The sequence below is a fragment of the Natator depressus genome, chromosome 20 (assembly GCF_965152275.1).
Source record: "Natator depressus isolate rNatDep1 chromosome 20, rNatDep2.hap1, whole genome shotgun sequence".
NCBI lineage: Eukaryota > Metazoa > Chordata > Testudines > Cheloniidae > Natator > Natator depressus.
This window is the reverse complement of record NC_134253.1, coordinates 4,093,881-4,120,599: the sequence shown is the minus strand read 5'-3', so window position 1 is coordinate 4,120,599 and position 26,719 is coordinate 4,093,881. Positions and strand designations below refer to the sequence as shown.

The window sequence follows — 26,719 nt, the reverse complement described above, 5'->3', positions numbered from 1 at the left end:
CTCTGGACCGACACAAAATAACAAAGCTTCGAACGTTGCAAGAAAGTAACGGGGGGCGAGTCCCCCCACCCTCCTCGTGCGCCGCCTTGGGCTGGGGGGTCTCCCCCACCCGTGTGATTTGCCCGGGGTTGGCGCTCCGCAGGTCGGGCTCAGCCTGCCTCGGGGGCCTGGGGAGCTGCTGCTGATTGTTTATGGAAGAGCGAGGGGGAGCCTGGAAACTGCGCCTGTGTCCCATTTCCTTTGGTGTGTGTGTGTATGTGTGTGGGGGGTTGGCTTTTTTTTTTTTTTTTTTTTTTTTGCGCTCCAGCCCCGGATTCTCCATGTTGGACCCGATCTGAGAAGCCCGGAGCCGCTGCTCGGCTTGCATGCATGCATGCAGCCTACTCCAGGGCATTTGCAGCTGAGGACCACCCCACACCTCCTACACACAGCACCCCCGCCCCCACCTCCCTGGGCCTCTTCCCTCCCCCAACCCCCTCCCACCCAAAGGATCCCCTGGATCTGTGGGATTGTTAGATGGAAAGCGGTTCTATCATCACCCAAGTGCAGAGGGAAGAAGCCCTGGTGCTTGCAAAACAAGGTAAGGGAGAGAAAGTTAGAAACTTTGCAATAAGAAACAAGAGGCATCTCTCTCTCTCCCCACCCCCTACTTTAACCCCCACCTCCCCAATCTGTGCAATGGTGGGGAGTTAACTCCTGATCTAGGCAACGTGGGGGCGAAGGAGCTGTTCCTGATCTGTGTAATTGGGGTGGGGGTGTCTCTTACACCCTTTCCCACTCGGGTTCGGTGCAATAGTGATGTTTAGCGACCTGTGTATGGGGCTTTGCTCTTCCATCTCTGCAGCTATGCGGGGCTCTTCGCCTGCCGTCACCCCTCCCCCCTTTATTAATTTTTGCAAAAAGAGCCTTTGAAAGGGGGCGACTCAACCCAGATGTAAAATCGTCGCTTGACCCTTAAATGTGGTTGCGATTTTCTGCCTTTCCCCCCTCGCCGGTGGGTTTGTTTTTGTCGGTGTAATCGGCTCCCTCCCCTCCTTCCTCTTCTGTCCTGGGCGGCTGGGATTTGGGGAATTTTCATAAACATCCTAGTTATGTGGAGAGGAAGGAATGCCAGGGGCTTCCATGCTTTCCCACTCCCACCCTCCTTTCTGCTGAGCCCGATGCGTTCCCACTCCCACCCGCCCTTTCCGCTGAGCCTAACGCCTGGATTTTTTTGCATATGAAACGATCTATTTTATTTGCATCTGAGATCTTAAAACGTTAGGTTTGAGCTACATTGCTTCCTACTAGCTGTTGTTTGTTCTGCCCTGCATACAAGTAGGGTGACCAGACGTCTTGATATTAGGACCTTGCCTATATAAGACAAACTTTCTCTCTTCTCTTTCCCCCCCCCCCCCCCACAACAAAAAGTGTCCCAATTTTTTCACACTTGCTATCTGGTCACCCTATCTACAAATGGGCGCTCTCACGTTGGGCTACGGGACTGGATGTGGCTCTGCACTGACACCTCCAAGCTGCTTTTTACCAAACCTGGCGTTTTCCTAGTTGGTATAGGAGATTGGCGTGAGGGCAGTTCAGTCCCAATCTGTCTCCTGCTTTTGCCATGCCACAGGCTCCTAACTTTGCAGGCTCCCCAGCATAGAGTGCCATGGTTTCATCATGGAAAAAACAAGGCTGACCCAATGGGCTTTGCCAGTCGTAGGACACTACGATTTTAAAGATCGATCCCTCTTCGGCTTATGTATTGAAAACCTAGCTGGAAACACGAACCAGTTTAAATGTGCCCCTTATTGGTAGCTCTGTAGTCCAGTTCTGCTTTGGTTTTTTAGTAGCTACTAGTTTCATCTACCAGCAATAAAACCTGTAAGGTGGCTTTTTTTGAGGGGGGAGGTGTTTGGAGGGATGAGATCTTGAAATCAGCTGTGCAAAACTGTACTTAGAGACAGTGAAGTGCTGTGACTGGAGGAGCAGGAATAATTAGTCCATTGTTTATTGGGTGTTTCTGATTGCCCTGGTGATGCGTTTGTTTGTGTGCAACAGAACATGGAATTGTCTCCTTTTTTTTTTTTGAATGCTCTGGGATTGCATGCAGGTCAATTTGGGGCCTCAGTTTTTCTCCAGGTCCTTCTTCCCAGTTTCTCCATGTTCTTAAAGAGGCAGTGTTATTCCTTCTAGGGCCAGAACTCTGAAAAGGCTCAGGGGTTGATTTATCTTCCTCCAACCCCATCATCGCAAGTGCTCAGGATCCACAGTTGGGCGCACGTTTTCCAAAAGAGCTTTGCTCCAATTTTTAGGCAAATAGGGGCCATTTTTTTCAAAGTGCTGGCCACCTGGCAGCTCCTGTTCACTTTTTTTTTTTCTTTTCAAAAGAGCCAATCAGTCCATGCGCCAGCCACTTCTTATGCTGCCTAAATAAGAGCTGCATGCATGTTGGGTGTGCCCAGTGTTTTGAAATTAGCGAACTGTGCAAAAGTCCGGTAGATTTTTCCCCACCATGAGTGAAGGGAGTTTGTTTACCACCGTTCCCTCGAGCTGAGTGGGGCCTACCTGCGGATTAGCTCTTGGCAGGAATGCCAGAGATCTTGGAGGTGGCATTGGCTTTGAACTTGCGTTTCTGTTCTCCCCCGGCACCCCTCCCCCTTCTTCTTGGTGCCCTGGCTGATATAGAAAGGTTTAATTGAGTGCCAGCATCTAGTTGCTACTCTGGCTTGCCTTGTTTCAGGGAAATGGAGGCTCATGGCAGTCGCCCAGAGAAACACTAATTTGGGTGGAGAAATCCCTTGCAAACAAACAAGTTGGCTCTATTTGGAAGTTGGTCGTGAGGAGGCCTGTGTGTTCTTTTTCCTTTTGTCTCAGTGGGTGGCACAGTGAAGGAGATGAATAATTCTTAAGTATTTTACTAGTAAAACTTAATCTTGATAAAGAAGTGGGAACAAGTGTGTTTTTTGGAGAGTGATTAACTGCAAGTCTGAGTGTGGGGTGCATGCGGCTTTGGATCCCCCCTTTTTGCAGTTTGCTGTTGGACCCTGGCACAACGGGGTACTGTTAGCAGTGCTGAGTTTGGGTTTAGTGCAGACAAAATGGGTCCTTCCCCATTGCTGAGCCCCTGTGGGTTGTGTGTGCTGATCATCCCTTGGATTCTTGCGGACCCCAAATGACCACTTCAAAGAGAAATTTCCTTAGTGTCTGAACTCCCTATTATCTGCTTGATAGGAACAATACAAACAGTTTGTGTCGTTGGCTTTTGGCAGTGTAAATTCCTCTTAAAGTGGAGGTTTCTCTGCTTCTGTGTGTGTGTGTGTGTGTTTTTTCCTTTTGGAGTTTGCCCTCAGCAATTCATTAGCAAGGTTTCAAATAACTAGTTGTTGGACCTTCACAATTGCAGTTGTAGAGAGATCCCTCTTGATATTTGACCTGAGTTTTTTCCTCAGACTCCAGTCCTTCCTCCAGTGATCAGCACGGAAGATGGTTTGACAATCCTCTGACTTTCTTACTGGAATTCGTTTAGAAGAACACCACTTAATAGAAAAAATGTCATTAAGTCCATAATTGTCTGATGAAATAAATGATCCTTCAATTTTAGAGGTTTGGAATCTCTGCAGAAGAGTTTTGGGGTCTTTTCTCAATTTTTTTAATCTTGAAAATATAGACACAAATTTTAAAAAGGCATTCTCACTGGTTGTGGGTGAGATTTGTAGTTAAGGATAATTTATTGACTCAGTAGGAGCTGCTCCTGCTACCTTTGGGATGTTTTCAGAACAGCAAAGTTTTAATGGGTTTTTCTCTTCTTAGAAACAGTGATTTATGTGTAAGTGAAATTCTCCTTTCTATAGGATCTCTCTCCACTCTGGCTCTAAATGTTCAGTAACTTCCCAGCCAGAAAACGTATTTCCTCCTCTTCTATATGTTTCTTTGTGGTTTGAACACAATATTACAACGTTTAACTCAGTGAGCAGTGCTGGGACTTCGTGTGTGTGTGCGCGTTTTCCCCTCATTTCTAGGAACTTCCCAAACAGATTTGCTTTAGGCAAAAAAAAAAAAAAAAAAAATTGTGCTGAAATGTCCCCAGAGCAGATCCTCGGGGAGGAAAGTATGTGTTCCTTCCATGTGTCTTTAGGGAGTACTTTTCTTCGGTACCATTGAGGTCAGTACCAGGTGCACACATGCCACCCCCTCCCCGGGGTGGTTGGTGTTCCTAAAGGCTGGGTGGGTTTGGGCGGGATTGCTTTTCCTGTTGAGTTATTCTCAGAGCTGGATTTTGATTGCTGCAAGGGATCAGGATTTCTGGTCGTGACAGCCATTTTTGGAGTCAGATCAAACAGCAACGTGCTGTATCGACTCCTCTGTTTTGAAAAATGCACTGCAAATTGCAGTGTTCAGGGAGGTAACTGACTGGGGTGTGTGAGGCCATTTTAAGATGCATTTTAACCAGCCCTTTCAATCCATTTACAAAATAATGGATCGGGAGCAGCGTTGGTTGATCCCTCTTCCCCTAATCCCACAAAACAGCTTTTCTCTCTGATTTTATTTGTTGAAAGAGAGGCACCAAAAACCTTGTTTATCATGAATCTGATACTAAAATGTGCTCCTTGCTGATTTTTGCAGAAGATCTACAGTTTGGAAATGTTTCTTAATGCCATTATAATTTATAGCTGTATTTGCCTGGGAAGGACTAGGGGCGTAGAGAACACGATGCCAAAATGTCCATCAAGAAGAATTGTCTAGCGGTTAGAGCGGTAGCTGGGGACTTGGGAGACCCAGGTTCAATTCCCTGCTTTGCCACAGACTTGCTTTGTGACCCTGAAGTGGGACCCACAAAGGTACTTAGGCATCTACACCCCAGATTTACATGCCTAAATCCCAGTTTTGCCTTCACTGCAATCCTCAAAACTCCTGCCGAACCCTGTAGGTGCCTAAACTGGCTCAAGTGCCTAAGTTTTCAGGATAACAGTTCCCTTGAGGCCTATATCCTGCCTTTATGCAGGCACACCAGTGTCGTCTTCTAGGCTCCTGGACGCTTATGTCCCGGGATTTGCTACCTTTCCGGAGAGTGCTCTAACCACTGAGCTAGGGTATTCTGACGTGGAGCTCCCTGAGGCCATGTCTACACTACAGAGGCACAACTGTGTCGCTCTAGTGCTGTAGTGTAGACGCTTCCTACATCAAAAGAAGGGGTTTTCCCATCAGTGTAGCGTATCCACCTCTCCAAGAGGTGGTAACTAGGTTGACAGAAGAATTCTTCCTTTGACTGAGTTGCATCTACAGTGTGGGTTAGAGTGACCGAACTGTGTCGCGTAAGGCCTGAAATTTGTTCACAGCCCTGAACGACGTAACTAAGTCAATACAATGTTTAGGCATAGACCAGGATTTAGTCTCTCCTGTTAAAGCTGTTCCACTTTGGTTAGATACTTAAGTCATTGGGCCAGAGAGAGTGATATATAGTCCAGTGGTTAGGTGGGAGACCCTGGGAGGTGGGACACCTTGGGTCCAGTCCCCTTACTGCGAGCTGTCCTTCATTATTTATCCACAGTGGAACAGCTTCAGCAACAGAGATTGAGTCCTCCCCTCCAAATAGCCCATAGCTTAGTGGTTGGAGCACTCTCCTAAGAGAGAGGATTTGACCAGGTATCTCCCTTCTCCCTCTCTGGCAGAGAGGGGGAATTGAACCTGGTTCTCCCACATCCCGGGTGAGGCAGGCCAGAAACAGCTTCAGTGCCTAAGCTGCCGGACTCCAGGAGAGGGGTTCCCATTCATGGCTTGCTAACAGAGCTAGGTGCCTCCTTGCAGCCTGGATTTAGGTGCCTATCTCTACGAAGGGGCAAAGGCTTAGCACGCCCCCCCACCCCCCCATCATCAGTATCTCCCATTGGCTAGCTTAGGTGGCTCCCCACCTACCATGCTGGCTTTGCCCATCGTAAGGCACCCGTCTCTCCCCATTCATTGTCTTTGGAGCCTGGTTTGGGCTTTGCGGATTGTGGGGGTTGTTCCTGTGAATTTCTAGGTGCCTAGAAGTTAGGCGCCGTGAGGTTGAGTGTTGCAACACCTAATTCCCTTTGTGGATCCCACCCTTAGTTGCTTTGTCCTCAGTTCCCCTACTAGCGCTGCTCTATCTCAGGAGGGGCGGTGAAGATAAGAGTGTGTGGTACTTGGATATCATGGTAAGGAGGGCCATATAAGTAGACAAGATAGATCTTGCCAAGGACTTGTGAATCCCCACACCCTTAGACCTTGTCTTACACCTTTAAGCCTTGTTTTACAGATTAGATCATCACAATGGTTCCTTCTGGTATTATAATCTCTGAATCAACCCTGGGATTTCCCCACAGATGTAGCCATGCCAATGTAAGCCCCCTAGTGAAGATGTGACATGCGTCACTGCAGGGTGATGGGCATCAGGGTATATGGGGGCAGGGGGTTATAGCAGGAGTTTGCATTGGTGCATCTACGTCAGTGGCAGAGATTCCAACATAGGCTATGTATTGTTGTTTGACATATATATTGCAGCTGCACTTAAAAAGTCACAACCAAGTTGGGGCCTGTTTTGCCGAGTGCTATACATGTGATAAGTGACCGCTCCTGCCCTAAAGAGTGTATAAACTAGACCATAGCATCAGCCTCACAGAATAACGTCCCTCTGGGCAGAGGCTTCTGGGTTATAATTGGATTTGCCTTTTACACCTTGTCATGTGCTTGAAATAATTTGGGATTTTCCTCCTGCTTCGCTATAAATGGTGCTTCCCTTAGAGAAGCAAGACCCGCTGGGTATTGATTCAGTGATATAATGCAGTGAAAGGCCATTGTTGTTTTTTAATAGAGATGCCCATTAATTAGGCAGTGATTACTATGAGCTGATGGGGAATCTAGCATGGTGCTCCGCACCCCCGTAACCTCGATCTGCAAACCCAGCCCCAGCGGTTTAAGAGGGTCACACTTCACCGCTCTTAATTGGCCTCTTCTACACCTAACTCATAAACAAGGGCACTTTGCATAGGCAGTGAGAGGCGCAAGGACAGCATGGGCTCAGGTACCTTTGGGAGGATTGCAGAGGATGTGCGATAAGAGCTCTCTGGTTGTAGAACAGAGAGGCCTTTTCCTCTTAAATACATGATTGACTCCCTCCCCCATTCACACCATGACTCCTGGTTTCTTCCCGCAAGAACCTGGAGTGGCCTTGGGCTGTGTTCCCTTTAGCCTTCTCTAGGTGGTTATTTTGTGCTGTTGCGGCACCACTGATGGGAGCGCTAGTGTAGAGAAGGCTCCGGGTGACCATCAGCGTTTTTCATGACCTAGGGGCGTGAAATGACAGGCTTAGATGACCCAGTGTTTAAAACACAGACTGGTCCCTGATGCCTTGTCTACACTATTGCTTTTCCCTCCCCTTCCTTCCCCCCTTTGAAATTGCACTCGCATTAGCAACGGAAAATAATTCAGAAGGAATGTTAATGTAGGTACGGCCTCTGTGCTCTTGGGGTGAGGAGCAGTGTCTTTTGTTGGGAGAGACCCTGGTTTGCTCTGGAAGACTTAATAATCCTTAGCACTTACATCACACTTTTCAATAGTGCAAATGCTCACTAGGTTAACCCTGACACTTCCCTTCCTCACGCAGCAGTTGCGATCGTCCCTGTTGAACAGAGAGGTGACTTGCCCAAGGCCATAGCGGGAGCCGGTGTGCTCTGGGATTATAACCCAGGAGTTCCTGGATCCCAGTTCATGCTCAGTCCACTGGACCTTATGTGTCAGGACTTGGACGCAATAAATGGCAGCTGCATAGATGAGACCAAGGGCTGGGATTCTCCAAATGGGAGCTGGGTGCCCCAAATCCTGGCCAGGATGCTCAGCCAAAACTCAATTTTTCTCAGTCACAGACTAGTTAATTTGACTCAACTTCTCTCTCCTTAATGCAGCTGAGGAAGGGGAGATCTACGACTTGGATTTTAAAGGCCCTGTATCCCAATTTCAAATATCTGTCACAGTCATGGTGTCTCTTTACTCTGGCTAAGGGCTGGTCTGCACGAGAACTTAATAAGCATAGCTTCTTCGCTGAGCGAGGCAGCTATGCCAGCCTCACCCCTGGCATAGACTGTGCGAGGTTGATGGAAGAATTCCTCCATCAACCTAGCTGCTGCTGCTGCTTCTCGGGGCAGTGTTTGGAAGAATGGAAGAACCCTTCCCATCAAAATAGTTAGTGTCTACACTGGAGCTGGACTGCTGTAGCGTATCCAGTGTAGACAAGCCCTGAACATCTCCAACCAGGCAGTTCGGCCTTACGACCGTTAGTGAAGCTATCCTTGTCCCTGCTCCTCTGACTTTGGGCACCTCTGAGTTCCAAGGAAGACTTTGTGAACTAGCGGGTTGGGGTGAGACGGCATGTTGTCCTGAAAGACTGGCCCATCTCCCGGACTGTGGCTGAGGTTCAGGAAAAGGGATAGGGAGCGGAAGAGCATATTCCTCACCCAGTTTCACACGCTGCTCCTAGAGACCGTTGTGTAACCTTCCAGAGCTGGAAAAACCCTGGTTCATCAGTGTCTCCCCAAATAGCACTGAACCAGTTTTGTGATCTCCTCTTAAGGCGAGGCTGGACAGAAATTATATAGAGGAAGGGGACCCGTCCACTGTCTTGTGGAGGAGTGGGAGATCATATCTGACCCAGGGGACATGACTGAGGCCTGGAGTGTTGGCTGTGAGCATTAGCTCATCTGGGCGCCTAATGGAAGAAACTCACCCTGCCCAACCACCGACCTCCTCCCGTCAGTGTGTGCAAGAAGGAAGTCCTGCGAATCAGACTTTGAACAAGCTGGTGGGTGGGGGAGGGTTATGCTGCACGTCCCAGCCCAGGAGGAATTCCTGTCTTTCTGCTCTGTTAGCCTTTGCTAAACAGGTTTAAGCTGGGGGAGAGCCTGTGCTGCCTGGCTCATCCTCACCAGTTGCCTTGTGCTAGGTGGATGATTGAACTGGCAGCTGCTCAGCCCCAGTGACTGTAGCTGTGATTCATAGGGACCGGACCAGCTGTGTGCCAGGCAAAAGCCATGGCTTCTCCTGATTTAACTTCTCTCTAAATCTGGGTGGAGGCTGGCATGGAGGGTGGGAGGGGCTGGGGCATCACTTGATGCTGGGTCACTCTCCATGTGAAAGTAGGTTTCATTTAACTTGGATGGCCTGTGACTGAAAGCCGTTTCCCCCGGCTCCACATCTCTGCTCCAGCAGGAGTGATCCCTCTTCAGCCCTGCTCTTTGCTGTCCATCAAACCCTTCACCTAGGGTTCCAGGGGCTGAGCCCTGGGGTTCCTGTGTTTTGGGGGAGTGATGACACTGAAGTGAGATGTGAACTTTTGCGGTTTGAGGTGAATGTGTCGCTCTGGAGTCCACTGGTTCCTGAGATTTTTTTTTTTCGCTAGGGCTAGAAGCAACGTACCCTTTTTTTTTTTTTTTTTTTTTTAAATCTAACGATTTTGAGGAGATGATCCACTTGGACTTATTCTGGCCTTTTTTAAAAAGGAAAACCCAACAAGCGTGTGCTGCTGTCTTCTGTAAGCGCAGTCACCTGCTTGGGGGTGGTTGAACTTCAGTGTTGATGGTTGCCAATCTGCAGTCTGGGTGATTGTGCCATGCATTGCCAGAGACGTGGGTGTTAAAAACGGCTGAGCCCATCTGAGGTTTGTCTGTCCCTCGGTTTCCACTGGGGGTGGGAGTTACAGGGCTAAAATTGGAGGCTAAAATCCTTCGTTTCGGAGGCTGGCTTCAGGAAACCCCAAGCGTATCCTGGGAGCATCTCCAGTAGTGTCAGAAAACATACAGAACTGCATGGAAGGGTTTGAATTATGTTTCAGGGCATAATCTCCTGCCCAGGGGGTATGGACTTTGGCACACAGAACGCCAAAGTGTGTTTATTCCATGACTTGAAATCAGTCAAGCTGTGTATTTATCTCCAGCTTCCAGCCTCCTCGTTCAGTGGGTGTTGCAGGGTTGTTGTGGGATGCTGGATATTTTACTCCTACACGCACCCAACATGCTGCTAAGATCTTACATCTCTCTTCTTCCTGTGCCCTTGGCCCCGCTTATGCCGTGCAGGTGATTGAGACAAGTTGGAAGTTCTCCCTAGGGCAGGTGGGAGATGCTGTTGGGATGTTTAACAAATAAATGGTACTTTTTACATGTAATTTCTTTGCTTTGACACCTTAATGACAATTCCCTGGATAGGGAATGCACTGGGATTATCGCAAAGCAGCTCCCTTTGTACCACGCCCAGCACCATGCCTATGCGGATGCCTCTAAGCACAGAAACACAAGCCGCCTCCCCCAGATAGCCCTAGCTCTCCCTCTCCACGATCCCCTGTGTGAGAGGAAGCTGTCAGCGGGAGGCAGCTGTGGGCTGCCTGGACAGAGTGACTGGTCTTTGTTCTGAAAAGTTGCATTGAAATAACGTTCAGGGTCTGGCTCACGCCAAGGGATCTGGAGTTGAGGAGCGGGGCTGGGTACTTGTCACAAGGGCTGGGCTCAGGGTGAAAAGTATCAGAGGGATTGCAACCGATTGAAGCTCAGAAGCTGCACCGTCACTTGGCTAGGGTGGGCTTAGGGTCTGTTTAACCCCCCCTCCCTGGTGCAAAGGGAAGGTCCCTTGGTCGTGAGCTCTAAATCTCCCCCCTCTTGGGAGCTGCAAAATCTGTGCAAGGGGAAAGGTCTCCTGCCCCGTCCAGGGGGCTCTTAGTGCTTGCAGTGGCCAGGCCCTTGGAAGTGGTGACACGATATAATAGGGGCTCTGGCATGTGAATAATTCATATCCTGGAGCTCCCTGCCTGCTCTGAAGGGCTCATCTGCTCTGGGACCTATCATAATTCCTTTCTGCTCTGGGGCCTCCTCCCTTACCGCTGTGGATTAACCCCCCCTTCCCTCTCTTCTGCTCTGCAGCACCCCAACACCCCCTGTCTGACCTGGGACCCCACTGCTTGTCTTGGGAGTGAAGTTGCAAAGAGAGGAAGTAAGGAAGCTAAGGAAGGATGCAGCGGCTCCTTTGGAGCACTGCAATCCCGCATGTTCTGGGAGCAGGGGGTGTCGGCTTTCCCTTGGCACTGCTTGTTCCTGGGCCAGTGTCCTCACCGGTCAGGCAAGCTGTCAGGAGCCAGAGACCCTTCCTCCCCTCCGCGTTTCATCCCAGGGGATCCCTCTCTGCTGCCTTGCCCTGATCTTCTCACACTGGGAACAGGCTCCAGACAGAGGGAATTTCCACTCGGGATTCCTAGAAGGAGTAGCTAGTTCCCCCTGACCCCACAAAGAGAGACGATCCCAATCCCTTCCTGACTCTGTAAGCTCGTCCCTCCCATCTAGCAACCCTGCTGTATGGGGCCCCAGACCAGGTCACTGAGACGTGCTGAGGATGCGCTTGGTGTATTTTTGACACTAACTGCTACGTGCATCGGCAGCAAATGGATTAAGTGTGGGCCTGGAAGGGGGGGCGGGAGGAGGATATGTGGGGGAGTGACAGAACAGGGGGTTCCCTTGTGTGCCTCATAGGAAGTAAATCACTGTCCTGTTGGACCAAGAAATGGGCTCCCCAGGGGCTGAAGTAGGAGGGTGAGTCTGATTATGTACAGGGACAATTGGGTGGGAGTGCTACACTAAAGCCCCCACCCCCAGGGTACAGAGTGGTGGCACTTTGGTTCCTGAGGTAAGTACAGTCACCAGCAAGATGCGCCTCTGCTCTCCCTGCAATGGCTGGGCCTGGCCCTCCCTGCGGTCATGCCTTACCTTAGCCCAGGATTCTTGCCTCTCATTAACCTTCAGCACTTAGGCCCGGAAATCAAGGGAGCAGCTACCTTGAAGACCCACTCCCGCACCCCGCCCTGAATGATGGGTCCCCAAACAGCATGGCTCAGGAAGGGAAGTGGCGAGCACCCCACTGCTTTCAGCATCTGGCTGGAACTGCCACCATGGAGACGGAAGATCCGGAAAGTAAAATTTGAGGTGGACAAATGAGATGAAGGCCGCAGTATGACAGCACCCTCTGTGCCAAGATACTATGGTGATGGGTGCTCTAGAGATACCGGGATTGGCAGGGGCTGGTGTTCTCACTGCGGTGACTTGTCCAATTCCTTTTTCCATCTCCAAGTGCAAAATCTTTTTAATCTCTTCCCCCAAACCATTGTTGCTCCAATTTGCATCCAAAGCTCTCTGGACAGGAACCTCTGCTATGACCAGTTGCTGCTCTGTCCTGCCGTCCAGCTCCCAAGTGTCCTGCCTGATGGGATTTCATGCTGGCAGACTGAAACATCACCTGCTCTGTTCCACGGGCTGCAGAGACCAGCCTCCCTGGCGCTGGGCTGCCGCTATTGCAGAGAGCTCCGGGACCTGCCCGGCAACGTCCACCTGGAAAACAATGAGGAGAACTTCAAGCCAGATCCGTTCTTGCCCTGTGCTGGGAGCCCATGAGGAGCTGGAGCTGTTTGGGGAAAGGTGTTTATTGGATCATAGAAGAAATTGGAGTGATCCATGCTGTGGCCAAGGAAAAGGTCTCCATTGACTTTGGATTCTTCTCACGAATGGTACTTGGTATCCCTCAAACCTCTCCAGCTCACTCCCCCTCTCCCTGTTCCTGATCCTGGCTCCCTTGGCACAGATTTGCCACCCTTTATGAGACTAGGGGTCCGTCGCGGCCTGTCTTGGAGAGCAGCCATCCCAGCTCCCTGCTGGGTGTTGGACCTGTGACAGTGGTACCCGGGGTGCTAGCTCAGGAGAAGTGGTTGGATACCATATGTACCACGTCCTCCTGTACCTTTGCCTCTGGCTCCTTGTCGCTTGTCTCTCCCTCTCAAGAGCTGCGTTGGAAACTGGGTTACTATATCTGACGTCAGTCTTGGCTATTTTGAGAGCTGCTGGCTGACCCATGCATTGACCTTCGCCACCATGTCCCCAAACGTTGGTGCGCCTTGGCATATACAGTAGGAAATACAGGATTTTCCACTTAGTGTGTTTTGGCCCTTAACGGACCAAGTGATGCTGGAAATGCTCTGGAGTCTCCATTTGGGAGCCATATGGTAGCTATGTCCCTGACCCTGTTATGCCATGGGTTGGGAGCTGGCCCTACGGAACCCACTACCCATCTCTCTCCCCCTTTAAAACACATACATGTGTTCTCAAGCCGCTGGTGACCCCCTAGACAAATTTGCATGTGACAGAGGTGTTCGATTAGCAACAGTGAGGTCAGATCACAGAGTAACACATAGTGGAAATTTGGTTTTAAAGTAATGCAACCCCCGCGCCTGACACACAGGGTATGTATCGCTCTTTCCTCTTCACAGCATCAGGCGCTCAATCTATTTATCTCAACAAAGAGAGGGTTAAGGGGTGGCTTGATCAGTCAGCAAATTTTCATTCCCCCTGTGGGTACTTACGAACAGGCTCTTCAATCTGGCAGCCAAAAGTCTAACAGAATCCAATGGCTGGAAGTTAAAGCTCAACAAATTGAGAGGGGAGATTAGGCACCTGTTTAACAGCGAAGGGAATTAAGCATTGGAACAATTTTACTAGGATTTGTGGTGAATTCTCCATTACTGGTAAACGAGGGAATTCAGGGGCGTCCTATGGCCTGCGTTACGCGAGAGGGCAGACTAGATGATCACAGTGGTCCCTTCTGGTTTAGGAACCTTCTAATGTGCTTTGGGATGGTTTGGAGCATTCCCAAGCTAGGGCTCCTTGCAAAAACGCTTCTCTCGGTACTGCCCCGGCAGCACGGAAGCTGATCTCAACTTGCCTGCTGTTCCTGGAATGCACGTGTGAGCCACATTGGGGGAGGGGTGTGTGTGTGTGTGTGTGTGTGTGTGTAGGAATCCCATGGGGTGGTGACTTGGGGCTCGCTCTCTCTCTCTCTCTCTCTCTGGGCTGGGCAGGAGAATTATTGAGAGTGAATCAAAACCTAACAAGTGCTTCCATCGTGGAGTCTTGCTGGTATCCAGGTGCCTCTACCACCTGCTTCTGTCTTCCTCGTGGCCGGCAACTTGAATCCTTGCTCATACTGCCTTAGGCAATGCAGCTGGGTCATTGTCTGCCTCAGTAGCCCCAGCCTGTCCTCCTAGTCCTGCTGTGGCCAGCTTTTGCAGGAGGCAACTGTCGCAGTTGCTTCTCGGGCTCTGCACCGTCACTTTGCTAATAGCGCCGTTAAACATGGTGTGCAGCTCATGCCTCTTCCTCGGCTACCGACTCAGTGGCAAGGACCAGGCAAAGCTGTGGGAGAGGACGATAGCTGAGAGGGTTGGTTCTGCAGGCAGGTGCCATGATTTTGCTGCAGCTAGCTCCCAGCATGGGATGCGCCATTTTCTCTGTCGCAGGGGTCTGCCACCACTGCAGATGGCTGTGCTGGGACTGCTGCTCTTTAAGATATGGGCGCGTGGGGTGAAACCTCCCAAAGTGGTTGGGCTGCTGGAGCCTGGTGGCTGGCCCTGAGAGAACAGGGGTAATTTGGAAGGCCAATTGAGGTAATAAAGTTTAGGATCCCCTCCCTACTTTGCACATACTGTCTTTATCATCAGCTAACAAAGCCCCCCTTGAGCCTCCTTGCCGACTCACTGTCTGCAATTGTCCTGCTTGCTTTCTGGTGCATCAGATGGAGATGCAAATTCAGAGAGGGAGCTAGGTGGGGTTATGTTAGGGTTCAAGATGAGCAAAAAGCTTGGAGAGCGGAGAAGGCGTCTTGAACTGCTCATTGGCTAGTCTGTATCAGCCAAGTCGCCTCCTTCCCCCTGCCCAACGTGAAAATAGAAAACCACAACCTGGAAAGATTCCCCCAAGGTGGGAGTGGATCTATGAGTCAGGCGCTAATTGCAGGAGAAGGGAAAGAACTGATTGGGTTCCAGGGTGGTCTGAAATGTCCCCAGGAGTGAGAGAGTGAAGCCAACTGGACACAGGACACTGAAGTCCGTACTTTAAAGAGAGATTTTTTTAAGGCTTGTCTCCACGGGGAGTTACTCCAGAATAGCTATTCCTGATGTACTCCAGAATAAGATCAGCACCCGCATGTGGAGGTAATTGGGAATAGTTAAACTGCTTTATATTCACACCCTACCTTAGTCTGGATTAACTTTCATGTGTAGACATGCACTTGGTCTTTGGGGTTCCCCTGCCATGCCTTCTCCTCCATTTTCATGGCTACTTTTTGTTTGCAATTGATTTGTTTTAGAGGTGATCAGATTTCCTTACTGAGGGGGCAATTTACCCTGCCCTGAATGTTCAGCATGGAGTAACTGGGCAGGGAATATTCAGTAGCATTTAGTAGCAGCTGCTACTGGAGCTGGGATACTGGACACATTGGGCCCACGGGCTCCTGTGATGGCAAATCCTCTGTTCCTATATCTTCTTCGGCGGGGCGTTCTCAACGTTCATTCCCCTAGGGACACGTTCCTGGCACGTTTGGGTTTGGAGAAACCCCAAAGAGCAGTTAATGCAGTGACGGGGCTGGGAGCATCTGATCTGGAGACCTGAGTTTGAATGTGACCTGGGGGTTCTTGGTTGCCGGTTGCTTTGGCCGTTGAGCTTCTGCAGCTGGTGGAGGAGTGAAAGGTGCTTCCTCCCTCCCAGTGCTTAGCTCAACGTTGTGAAGGAGACGGGGAAAGAGTTTCAGCCCAAAATGGACGTTTTAAAAAGGAAATTTCAGATCTGCTTGTGAAGAGATTCTCTGACCAGGGAGGAATGAGGAAATGCAGCAGGCATTAGAAATTAATCTTAGCCCGGGAAAGGTGCTGGGTGTGTGTGTGTGCACGCGTGTGTTTGTTTGGGTGTGTGTGGGCAGGGTGGTGGGGACTGTTTTGTTCCACCCTTGAAGGCTACCCCGTGAAGGGCAGAGCGCCTGTCAGTTTCCACCTCATACCCTGTGTGCCTCCTGCTGCCTCCAGGAGCTCTGGTACCTCCCTCGGCGCTCTCCCAGCACCCCGCAGAGCCTGTCCCTTTGGATTGTCAGCAAAGTAAACAGCAGGTTTATCATTAACGGATCCCAGCCCTGAGCGTGTTGGGCTCAGGCGGGGTGGCCAGAGGTTCCAGCCTTGCTTCTAGCTGGCACATCCATTGCAATGGTTCTTGTCACGATTGGGAGCGAACCACTGCATTTGTCTCTGTAAATGGGAGGTGGCTGGTGCGAGGAGACCATTGGCCCGTGATCCATAAGACTAAAGTTTTACAGACTCTCTGGAGCCAGCCAGTCGTCTGCCCAGTTGCCCCTTCTTTGCTGTCCTATAGCTTCTGCACCCTGACCCGGAGAACGGCTCCCTTGGTGTGAGGCCAGGGCTCTCGGGAGGGGAGCCATCGCCAAGTGCGGCTGGGGTGATTAACGCCATTTAACCTCGTCTGCCAGAGCACGGCGCCAGAGAAAGAGGAAATGCTGCTGCAGTTATCGTAGCGGGATGGGGACACAGCCTGATCTTTCTCGCTGCCAGGAGCCGGTGCAGGGAGCTCTAGACACAGATTATTGATTGGCTGGGGTTGCTGCTGGCCCCACGTTCCTCTCCCCAGTTACAATCCTGGGGACACTCTGCTCAGATCTCTCCAGGATGGGACAGGGATGAAGCCTGCCAGGCGAGGCACCCCCGACTGCGTGCTGTGAGCATGCAGATGCATGAGGCACTTTCAGCCCCCTGAAGAAGGTACTGGTTGCAGGAGTGGTGACGGGACTTGCCCAAGGCTACACAATGAGTCAGTGGCGGAGTTTGTGGTGGGAGAATCTTTAGCCCTCAGCCCCCTGTGCCTTGCTGTGGCCGTGCTGCTTTCCCGTATGTGTTGGGGCTTCAGGCAGAGTGGCTGCACAGCGGCGCTGATGTGAAGTCTCTTCACATGGGTTTCACTACAACTCACCACCCTCTCTGGCCCATGGGCTGTGTCTGCCTGCGCTGCACTGGGACAGGGAGATGCCAGGGCAGGTGGGGCACAGATAAGGAAGGGGTGACTCTCCATTAAGACATTTACTCAAAGGGCTGCGTGTGCTCAGCGCCCTTGAAGGATTCCGGGCACTTCTGGAGCCCTGGGTGCAAATCCCGGCTTGGGTCCCAAGAGCAGATAAGCCCCACATCACCTCCGTGGTGCGTGGTACAACATTTGGCCTAGTGGGCAGCCTGTGCTCAAGAGAGACCAGCGTGGGGTGGTGGTGGAGAGTTGGAAGAGTTGGCCTGTGCCCGGTGCCTGGAGTTGGCCCCTCAGTCCTGTCATGCCCAGGTGCCCACTTGTGCTTGGATGCTGCTGGGCTTTAGAACCTGGTTGCTTGGAGGTGCCCATGCAGTGCTGGTGACTCGGGTGGCATGGAAGGTGATGGGAATTCTTCTCATCTGACTCTAAAGCCTAAGATGATATGGTGGGACTGGAGGGGAGCAAAACCTGGGGTGCAAAATGACAGCGGAGGGAGTGGAGCCAGAGATTGCGAGGGAGGGGCCCTTTGGTGTTATGGCACCAGGATTATGGTGATGGAAGGATGCAGTTTCCAGAGCTAGGCTACGGAGCTGCCGCGGAGCGCGGCCTGCCAACTGCAGGCTACAGCCCTGCTTTGCCGCTCCTGCTGGTCTGACCGTGCTGACTCCCGCCAAGTTACACTGCTTTACACCAGCGTTAGCGAGGAGATCAGGCCTTTTGTTTGTGGACTCCTTTTTGGGAGGGAGGGATAGAGCGTCTCAATTGCACAATGGTCCCAGAGACGCTGCTGTTCCTCCCCAGCCCAGCGGCTCAGAGCCCAGGATGGCCTCTCCGCCCTGTGAACAGCTGCCTGGTTTTCTTGGGGGAAAAACCTTGCAGATTTTTTTTTTTTTACTGCCTGGTGCCCAAGAATGGCTGGATTTCCCCTCGGGGGCTACAGTATGTGTTGTTCCCAGCTCACCTTCCATCCAGGCTCAGTGACCCTCACTTGGCTAACGATCACTCTAGGGGGCTGTGAAACATGCCCCCAGGCTGTTTTCCCCACCGTTGGCTCTGAGCCAGGGGCTATTTATCTCACCCCTTGCACCAGCTCCCCCTTCTCCTGGGGGCTCCCCCTTCCACTACCCACCCTTGGCTGCAGCAGCTCCCGGACATGACTGTACTTCAAAGGTGCTGGGGACTTGTGGGTCTGCAGCGCCACCTTCTGGTTGCTGCTCAACATTGCAGTCCTGGGTCCCTCCCAGTTTGGGGCTGGGAGGGTTGTAGCCTTCACGGCTTTGGCACAGGCTGGGGTAATGGGGAGGGATGGGTGGTGGTGGGTTAGCAGATGGATGAGTGAGGACTGTTGGGCTGGATCAACTCCTTCCTTCAAGGAATTTTGCCCACAGTCCTTTGCTTGGATTTCTGCTATGGTTTGTTTTTCAGGGGCTCACTTGTCCCCTCCTCCCATATTGGGGCCCATATTCCTCCTTGATTGCAGCCCTTGTGTTGAGCTGGTCCCCAGACACATTGCGGTGGACTGGATCTCTCCCGCCAGACCCTGCAATACCAAGCGGTTGGTCTGTATGCTGCGTGGGGAGCTGGCTTTGTGCGGGTGTCCGTCCTGCTTACGCTTGGCTGTGGTTCTCTCCCCTTGTTCCAGGCTTGGTGTCCAAGTCTTCTCCCAAGAAACCTCGTGGCCGGAACATATTCAAGGCCCTTTTCTGTTGCCTCCGCGCACAGAATGTTGGTCAGTCAGGCTGCGGTGGGGAGCATGCACTGCACAAGGAGGAACCCAGCACCATCGCTAAGGTAAGGGGGCTGCAGGGCGGGGGGACCTGGAGCTGGGCTACCGACCTGCTAGACCCCTACGTGGGGTCAGACACACCGGACATGCCTGTGTGTTAAGAACAAAGCTTGTTCGTCATTGATCATAGTAAACCAAAGGGCCAGGGAGCCTGGTGCTGTAGCCTTGTCGTAGACATGAATGGAAGGAACTCTGATCCAAGCACAGCCCCTAAAGTTGCACCCATCTCCTCCAAAGGTCATAGAGCGGGTGTGTGTGCAGGTACCCGCACTTGCTGTGATGGGGATGTTCCACCAGGTGGCAGCACTGGGCCCCTTCTCCATAAACAAGTCACCATATGCCACTGCATGAACGTGTGAGAGAGAGAGAAATACCTGCTGCAGTTTCTGTCTCTGAGCCCTTCCCTGCTTGATCTGTCTTAATTCTCATGTTCTCCAGCTGACCCAGTGCTTGTGCTGATATTCATTAGCCTTTGATTATTTCTTACCGGATTTCTCTCCCCTTCTCTCGGATGAGAATTGCTGTAAGCACATGGCAGCAGATTGGAGGGGAGCTCTGTGCTGTCCCCGGATGGCGAGGGCTAAGGAGCGGGTTAGTCCCGCAGCTCAGTTGGGGCCACGCTGTCTCTCTGCTGCTGCCAGCTGTCACCCTAATACCTGTGTTTCTCCTCTTCTTTCCCGCTGTAGTCCGATCTGCTGCAGTGTCTTCAGTTCCAGTTCTACCAGGTAGGTGCTGAGCAGCCGCCGGGTATTTGTGTGGGTGGCTGAGATTTCCAGCTCCGATCTCCCAAGCATTTGCCCCTTCTTCTCCTTTGGAAACAGGCCCTGATCCAAACCCCACAGTATCAGTGGGAGTCCTGTAGATTTTGCTTGGGTGTTGGCTCCAGCCCAGAGTGAACTGCCTTCCCAGGGAAGGTGGAGAAGCTTAAGACTGTAACATTCCCTTACTCCCCCTTGCTTCAAAGGCCAGTTCCCCACTCGTCCCTGAGCATTGTGGGATGGGGACGGCTCCTCCACTGGAGAAAAGTATAAAGGTCACAATCTCTTAGCGCCACCATCTCCTTGCCAGAGGGTGTTGTGAAGGTCAGAAGCATAGTTCAAAAAAGAACGAGATACGTTCATGGAGGATAGGTCCATTGGTGGCTATTAGCCAAGATGGGCAGGGATGCAACCCCATGCCTCTGACTGCCAGAACCTGGGGCTGGACGACAGGGGCTGGATCACTTGATAATTGCCCTGTTCTGTTCACTCCCCCTGAAGCACCTGGCTCCGGCCACTGTCGGAAGCTGGGCTAGCTGGGCCATTGGTTGGACCCAGTCTGGCCATTCTTATGTGCCACAGTCCTTGCAGCTTTGGCATGAGGTCTCTCCCCAGTCCCTGGCTGCTCCCAGTGGGAATTCAGGATGGTCCAGATGAGGATCAAGGAGGACAGTAATTCTGTACAGGGCTCAGGGTCGTGAGGCAGTATCGCCCAGATATCTGGAAGGGATGTTTAGAGCAGTGGTTCTCAAACTTTTGTACTGGTGACCCCTTTCACATAGAAAGCATCTGAGTGCGACCCCCGTCCCCCCAATAAATTAAAAATTCTTTAACACCATTATAAATGCTGGAGGCAAAGCGGGGTTTGGGGTGGAGGCTGACAGCTCGTGACCCCCCCCCATGTAATAACCTCACAACCCCCTGAGGGGTCCCGACCCCCAGTTTGAGAACCCCTGGTTTAGAGTCTCCCTGCTGGTCCCCAGAGGAATTCTCTCTAGCGTCAGGACATGAATGGACACCCCAACTCAGTGTGAGGTGGGGGAGCTGCTGGAGATGAGGAGCCTTCTCCAAGGTATGTGTGGGGGAGGTGTCTGCTAGTTAGTTCCACTGGCCCTGATCTCCATGGAGAAGCCCCTCTTTGGGGAGGGGCAACTCAACGTGTGACCCTAATATGAGCCGGGGCCAGGGCTGCTCCACGAATCTCTCTGACAGCTGGGTGTGTATCTGCTTGCAGATTCCCGGGACGTGCCTGCTCCCCGAGGTGACTCAGCGGGACCAGGGCAGGATCTGCGTGGTGATCGACCTGGATGAGACGCTGGTGCACAGCTCCTTTAAGGTGACCCCACATGCTTGCTCAGGGAGTAGGGTGGAGGGATGGCCCAGGGAGGCTGCTGGTGGGAAGAGATGGTGCTGCGGGCAGGAGCAGGTGGATCTGGCTCTCAGGAGCTGGGTTCTGAACCACTGCTAGCCATGGAGAATACTTAATCCCAGATCCAGTGAATGCCCAATGAACGGGTGACGCATCGTGGGCGCCGAGGGCTGGGAACGAGGCGTGAGATGTTCTTGGAGGGGCTGGGGCAGCAGCAGAAGTCAGGATCTGCTGCACCCCGTTGGCGGGACAGCAGAGCACCTGGGGTTTGGAGCGGGTCCTGGAGGCTGTTCGTGCAATGCTCCTCCCCCGCCAAAACAAAATTCTCCGACACCATCTTCCCCCAGACAGAGCCAGATGCATGTGGAGACACCATGGCATGCATGTTCTTGATCTGGTTTCCTGCTGCCCCTCTGGGGCGCTGGGGAACCCCCTCTGCTGCTCTTGTGCTAACAGACCCCTTGATTCCTTTCCCCCTCAGCCAATCAACAATGCTGACTTCATAGTGCCTGTGGAGATAGAGGGAACCTTGCACCAGGTAAGCGAGTCCCTCTGATGGGGGGGGGGGGGGTGGCGGCGCTGTGATCAGGATCCGTTCCAGGAGTGGGGCCCGTCCCGTCCTGTGTGCGAGGAGGCCCCGTTCCCCAGAGCCGTGAAGGATCTGCGGAGGCCGCAGCCCGGTTCAAGTAATCCAGGATAGGCTGTTACCAGGCAGCACGGCCTATTCTTGATTACTTGTTTCAGGAGGCGGCTGCTGGCACCGGAGGAAGATGGACTCGACGGGGCTGGGTTCGGTGACGGGTGTGGCTGGGGGAGGGGACCGGGGCTGAAGCCCACGCGCGGGCTGCAGCGATGAGCATGGGGCAGCCCCTCTGTGCTGCTGCCAGTGCCGCTCCAGCTGGTTCCCAAGGGGCAGCTTGGGCAGGCGGTGCTGGGCACCAGGCTCCATCAGCCTGAGAACAAGCCCCAGGCCAATGCTGGGGGTCCTCCCCCCCCACACTTGCCAGCAGAAGCAGGGAGCCCGAGCATTGCCCCAGCGTCTCTCCTGCCCCCTGCTGATGGCCCCTCCCCTCCTTAGGTCTACGTGCTCAAAAGGCCCTTTGTGGACGAATTCCTGAGGCGAATGGGGGAGCTGTTTGAATGTGTCCTCTTCACTGCCAGCCTGGCCAAGGTAAGGGAAACCGGGGGTGGGGGGTGCTCCCCACGCTGCCAGGCAGAGGGGACGTGGTTGGGAGAGGTTCTCTGTGCTGCTGGCGTGGCCGTGGGGGGTCTTCTAAGCTCGCCGAGCCGCTCCCTGGCGCTGGGCTGCGGGGGATGGCGGGGAACCGAGCCACTCCCCCCGCGTGCCGGCGGAGCCCACTCTCAACAACAGGGCGCTCTCTTGCTCTTGCCAGTACGCCGATCCGGTGACGGACCTTCTGGACAAGTGCGGGGTGTTCCGCGCACGGCTCTTCCGGGAGTCCTGCGTCTTCCACCAGGGCTGCTACGTCAAGGACCTGAGCCGTCTGGGCCGGGACCTGCACAAGACGCTCATCTTGGACAACTCGCCGGCCTCCTACATCTTCCACCCGGAGAACGCGGTGAGCCCCTCGGGCCATGGCTGAGCGGAGCGGAGACAAGCCGTGCCCCTTTGAGGATCTGAGCCCAGCCCCTCTGTGGGGCTCCGGCTGACCCTCCCCTCCCCTCCCCTCCTTGCCCCCCTGCAGGTGCCTGTCCAGTCCTGGTTTGATGACATGGCGGATACAGAGCTGCTCAACCTCATCCCCGTTTTCGAAGAGCTGAGCGAAGCTGAGGATGTTTATACCAGCCTCGGCCAGCTGCGGGCGCCGTAGAGCCTCCAGTGCCCTGGCAGCCCATTTCTGCAGGGGACTTTCACTCAGTGCCTTCGCTAGCAGCCGGGAGGAGGTGGTCGGGCAAGGAGTCAACTCCCGGGCCCCAGTGGGAGTGCCAGTCGCCCCTCGGACTGGGACGCAGGGCGGGATGTTGGATTGCAGAGCGGGGAAATCTCTGTAGCCCCGGGCACAGGTCTGAGCCCATCCCCTGGTAGCCCTGGGGTCTCTGCACTGCGGGGTGCAGGGCTCCCCACGCTCCGACTCGCAAATGGGGCTCTGCTTCCTGTCCCGCTCACCTCCCTGATGCACAGCGCCTGTGGCCAGGCTGGGAGCAGATTCCACATGGAGGATGGGCCTGGCTGGGCAATTCCTGCCATGGGGGGTGGGGAGGATTGTGCATCCCAACACCTCCCCCTCCCCCCACGTGCTGCTCTGAGAGCAACTGCCTAAGCAGCCGGCCAGCCTCCCAGGAGGACGGCGCTCTAGCTCTCCAAAGGGCAAACGCCAGCTGCCCCCGGCCCCTGGAGGCGTTCCGCCCGGCGGGGTAGGTGCTGCAACACCTTTCCTGTGGCTTTCTCCTAATCTTACTCCCTCCAGTGCGGTGCCTCCAGAGCCCTGCCTTTGCCATCCCCCCCTCCCAGTCTCATCCTCCCACTTGGAGCCACTGATCCCATTCCCTGTAATTCCCTCCCCCATGATGCATCTCCCGAGGCCGCTGGAGCTGGAGCCAGGCCTGTCTGGGGTCAGCATCCCACTCCTCAGTCCCCCCGGTGAGGTCCAGGGGGACTTGTATCCTGAGGGAGCCTCTCCATCCTCCCTTGTCCCTTAGCCTGCTCCTTCCAGGAGCTGGATCTCCATCCCGACCTGATTCCTCCTCCCTGGCCTGGATCCCAGCCTCTTGCCAGCGTTGCTCTGAAGGATGTTCCTGGAGCAGCCCCGGCTGGGCCCAGTGACTCCCAACAGCTGCCAGTGCCCAGTGAAGCAGAGATCCTTGCCTCGTACCAATTGCCACTCCACTCCAAAGGAGAGGGGAGATATCGAGTTAACGGGTAACTTTAAACCAAAGCCACACTCCACCTCCCTAGCTGGTTTAGCCCAAAGTCGGGGCCGGGGGGCATGTTTGAGCTGCGGGAAGACGGTCACATTGGACTCACGCGTCTACAGTACAAAGCAGCACCCTCCATCTAGGGGACCACGCCCACAGGCCTGCCTTAACCGCTGCCCTCCATCCGGGGAATGGGGCCGACGGGAACGCGCTGCTTCCTCCACCAGCAGGCTGCTGGGGCGAAGACCGTAACATCCCCTCGGGAGCCACCTATTTAGTGCGACAGGCCCCCCACTGAAGTCCCAGTGTGGTGACATCTTCAGCTTCAACAGCTCCTGCGGGTGGCCTCAGGAAACGCCCATTGAAGCTGAGCCCCTTGGCGATATGAGACTTTGGCACCAGCCCCCCGAGGTCTGCGTTGTGCTGACCCCCCTGGCTGGCTCCCCATTTCTCTCGGCACAGCTTGACTTCCCAAGAGCAGCCTGGCGAGACAGGGCCCTTTCTCTGATCTCCGGCTCGCTGAGCTCCCAGCATTCCTCGTCGGTTCCACAACACAACCCCGCAGGGCCCGGCAGAATGTGCCCGGATGAAGTTTGTGGCCTGTCATTTCCGTGGCCGCCCCGACGAGCGGTGGCTGCTCCGGGCACCTCTGGCATTGGCAGCCACCCCTCTCCATCTCGTTGCCTTCTCCCTCCTGCTGCACCTTCCACTTCAGCATTTCCAGAGAGAACCAGCTCTTCGTCCAAGCCAAATGTCGACTGGGTCACAGGCAGCATCACCTCTCCTGGGGGGTGACCACTGAGGGGGCTAACGGGAGGGCTGGGCTGTGGGTGTCGCTCTTCCCGCATGGCGTTGGGGCCCGGCGCTCAGTCCCTCCGGGCAGCAGGACAGACTCTGCGGGGCTGTTACACCGTCAAGTGCCATTAGGACGTAGGCCAGTGCCTGCTGTGCCAGGGGGCACCCCTGTCTGGGCCCTGCCCCTGTGTTTGACCTGCTTCACTTCCGTGGGCAAGATCCAGAGGCAGCTATGCCCGCGGCACTTGGCTTTAACCTCCCCATCGCCTGCGCTGGTGGGCCCCCACTGTGAGCTTTGTGGGTCACAGGGGACCAAAGCTCTGAGCCCCATGCCTGGCTGGGACCTGGGGCAGGTCGACCCCTTTCTTGCCCTCATGGGGGCGTTGTTCTCAGGCCCAGCTAGGAGGGGCCGGGACCTGTCAGAGTGACTAGAAGGAGCAGGGCCGACAGCTAGGCTTGGGGTCGGAGGAACCTGGTGCAGTGAGTGGGGCCAATGGAAACCCCCTCCCTGTGCAGGTCTCCCCTGCCCCTCGCTGTCTGAGTCCCCCTTATAGGGGAGATCTTAGTAACAGGCCCGTGTGTGCCGGGCGCGGGGACTCTAGCTCTGCACATTGTAGAGGGGAGAGCAGCCCGGAGCCCAGCAGCAAACAGTGAAGCACTGGGACAGATGGGGTGGCCGGGGGGACACCCCGACTTATAATAAATACAGGTTTCCTCTCCCCCCTCGAATTCCCTCCCTCCTCGGGAATGCAACTCTGTTTAAATTGAGCTTCTCAGGACCCTTCCTCCCTGACCTCTGATGTGGCTTGAAATGCCCCTTCTAGGATGTGAAATTGGTCCCTTGTTTGCTTCCCGTCCCCCCAGGTGGGGGAACCACCACACTCCTGTATCGTAGAAATTTCCCAGCAGTGGTTACGGCATCTGACCTGTTCTCCTTGCCTCTCCCCCCTCCCCACCCCCTACCCTACACACACACACCTGGGGGACCTCCCCCAGCATCCGGTCCAGCCCCCCTCTTCTGTTGACTCAACGGCCTCTGGTGAGTTACCCCAAAATGCCCATTGCTGTGGGAAATCCCAACCCACCCCCTTGTGCCGCAGCCAGGAGCCCTGAGGATGGGGGAGCTTAGCTGCAGATGCTTTGGCAGGTCTCATGCCTCTGACGCTCCAACTGGCAGCAGGTGAGCCCCAAAATGCAGCCCGGCCAAGGCCTCGGAGCTGGGCTTCCCCAGGCCTCCTTCAGCACGTACATGGTCACCTGCTCTCACTGATCTGCCTTTCATATGAGGCCGTGTTCCCCTAAACCCCACTGTTCTGCTCAGGTCCCCCCTCATTGTAATGGGGGGGTGCCCCCATCTCCCATGGCAGGGGTCCGTACACTGAGCACAAGGCCCTGGGGTTCCCTCCCCCCGCCAAGGGTGTAAAGACTTCGGTTGCTTTTGGGTCACTTCCTTTTGTTTGTTACATTTTTGTCTTATTCAAATGAAAAAACTTGAAGCCGGCGCCACTGTCTCGGTCTCTTTCTATTTTTGGAATCTTTGTATTAACTGCGATTAAAGCCAGGAAAGGAAAGTGAATCGGTCTGGTTATTGGCTCTGCTCCGTGCTGGCCAGGGGCCGCCTGCTGCAGCGGGTAAGGGTCTCGCTTTTTTCTACTAATTGTCTGACCATGCCCCCCTACAGGCTCAAACCAAGACCGAAGGCCCGGTGAGCTGAGTGCTGCATAGACAGACAGACCCCACCAAGAAGAGCTTAGGCCCCGATACTCAAAGATATTTAGGCTCCTAGCTTCCATAGACTTCAAGGAGTCGGGCCCTTCCATCTAAATACGAAGCAGATGAGGGGAAACTGAGGCACAGAACGGGGACGTGACTTGCCAAAGGTCAGCAGCAGAGCCAGGGAGAGGGTCTACCCTCTAGGCAATGCTACCTGTGCTGACCAGAATGCCGGCAGAAGCCCTGAAAGTGGGGTGTTGGCGTGGAGCAAGAGACGGATAGAGAGCAGGTGCCTAGGACGCAAAGGTGCAGCTTTGGGCTGGCGGTGGGCCAAGCCTCTGGCCCTGGATGGGGTTTGCTAATGAGGCCCCATGGCGGGGGGGAGGGATGGGGGGAGTGGCGGGAGCTGGGAAAGGCCTAGAAGCTCCTGCTGAATCCCCACGGCCGACCCATTCCAGGCCCTGGGCCGAGCGTCCCTCCCCGCTCCTTGGGATCATGGCTGCCGAAGCCAGGTGGGGGAAGGATGATGCTGGATCTGCGCCCC

At 53.9% G+C, this 26,719-nt stretch overlaps 1 protein-coding gene across 3 annotated transcripts; it reads left to right on the top strand.

Annotated features, from left to right (window-relative positions):
- Positions 1–26,489, top strand: CTDSP2 (CTD small phosphatase 2). Of its 3 annotated transcripts, none has more exons than XM_074935281.1 (8): positions 1–243; positions 18,520–18,668; positions 19,350–19,388; positions 20,656–20,757; positions 21,272–21,328; positions 21,869–21,961; positions 22,185–22,370; positions 22,497–26,489. In XM_074935281.1, exons 1-8 carry the CDS (start codon positions 192–194, stop codon positions 22,620–22,622), a joined length of 804 nt encoding a protein of 267 aa, XP_074791382.1. In that variant the 5' UTR covers positions 1–191; the 3' UTR covers positions 22,623–26,489. The 3 variants fall into 3 exon arrangements, with proteins under 3 accessions (XP_074791382.1, XP_074791381.1, XP_074791383.1); XM_074935280.1 differs by lacking the exon at positions 1–243 and adding an exon at positions 479–580 and having other exon boundaries at positions 22,497–26,487; XM_074935282.1 differs by lacking the exon at positions 1–243 and adding an exon at positions 16,059–16,621.
- Positions 26,490–26,719: the final 230 nt, after the last annotated feature.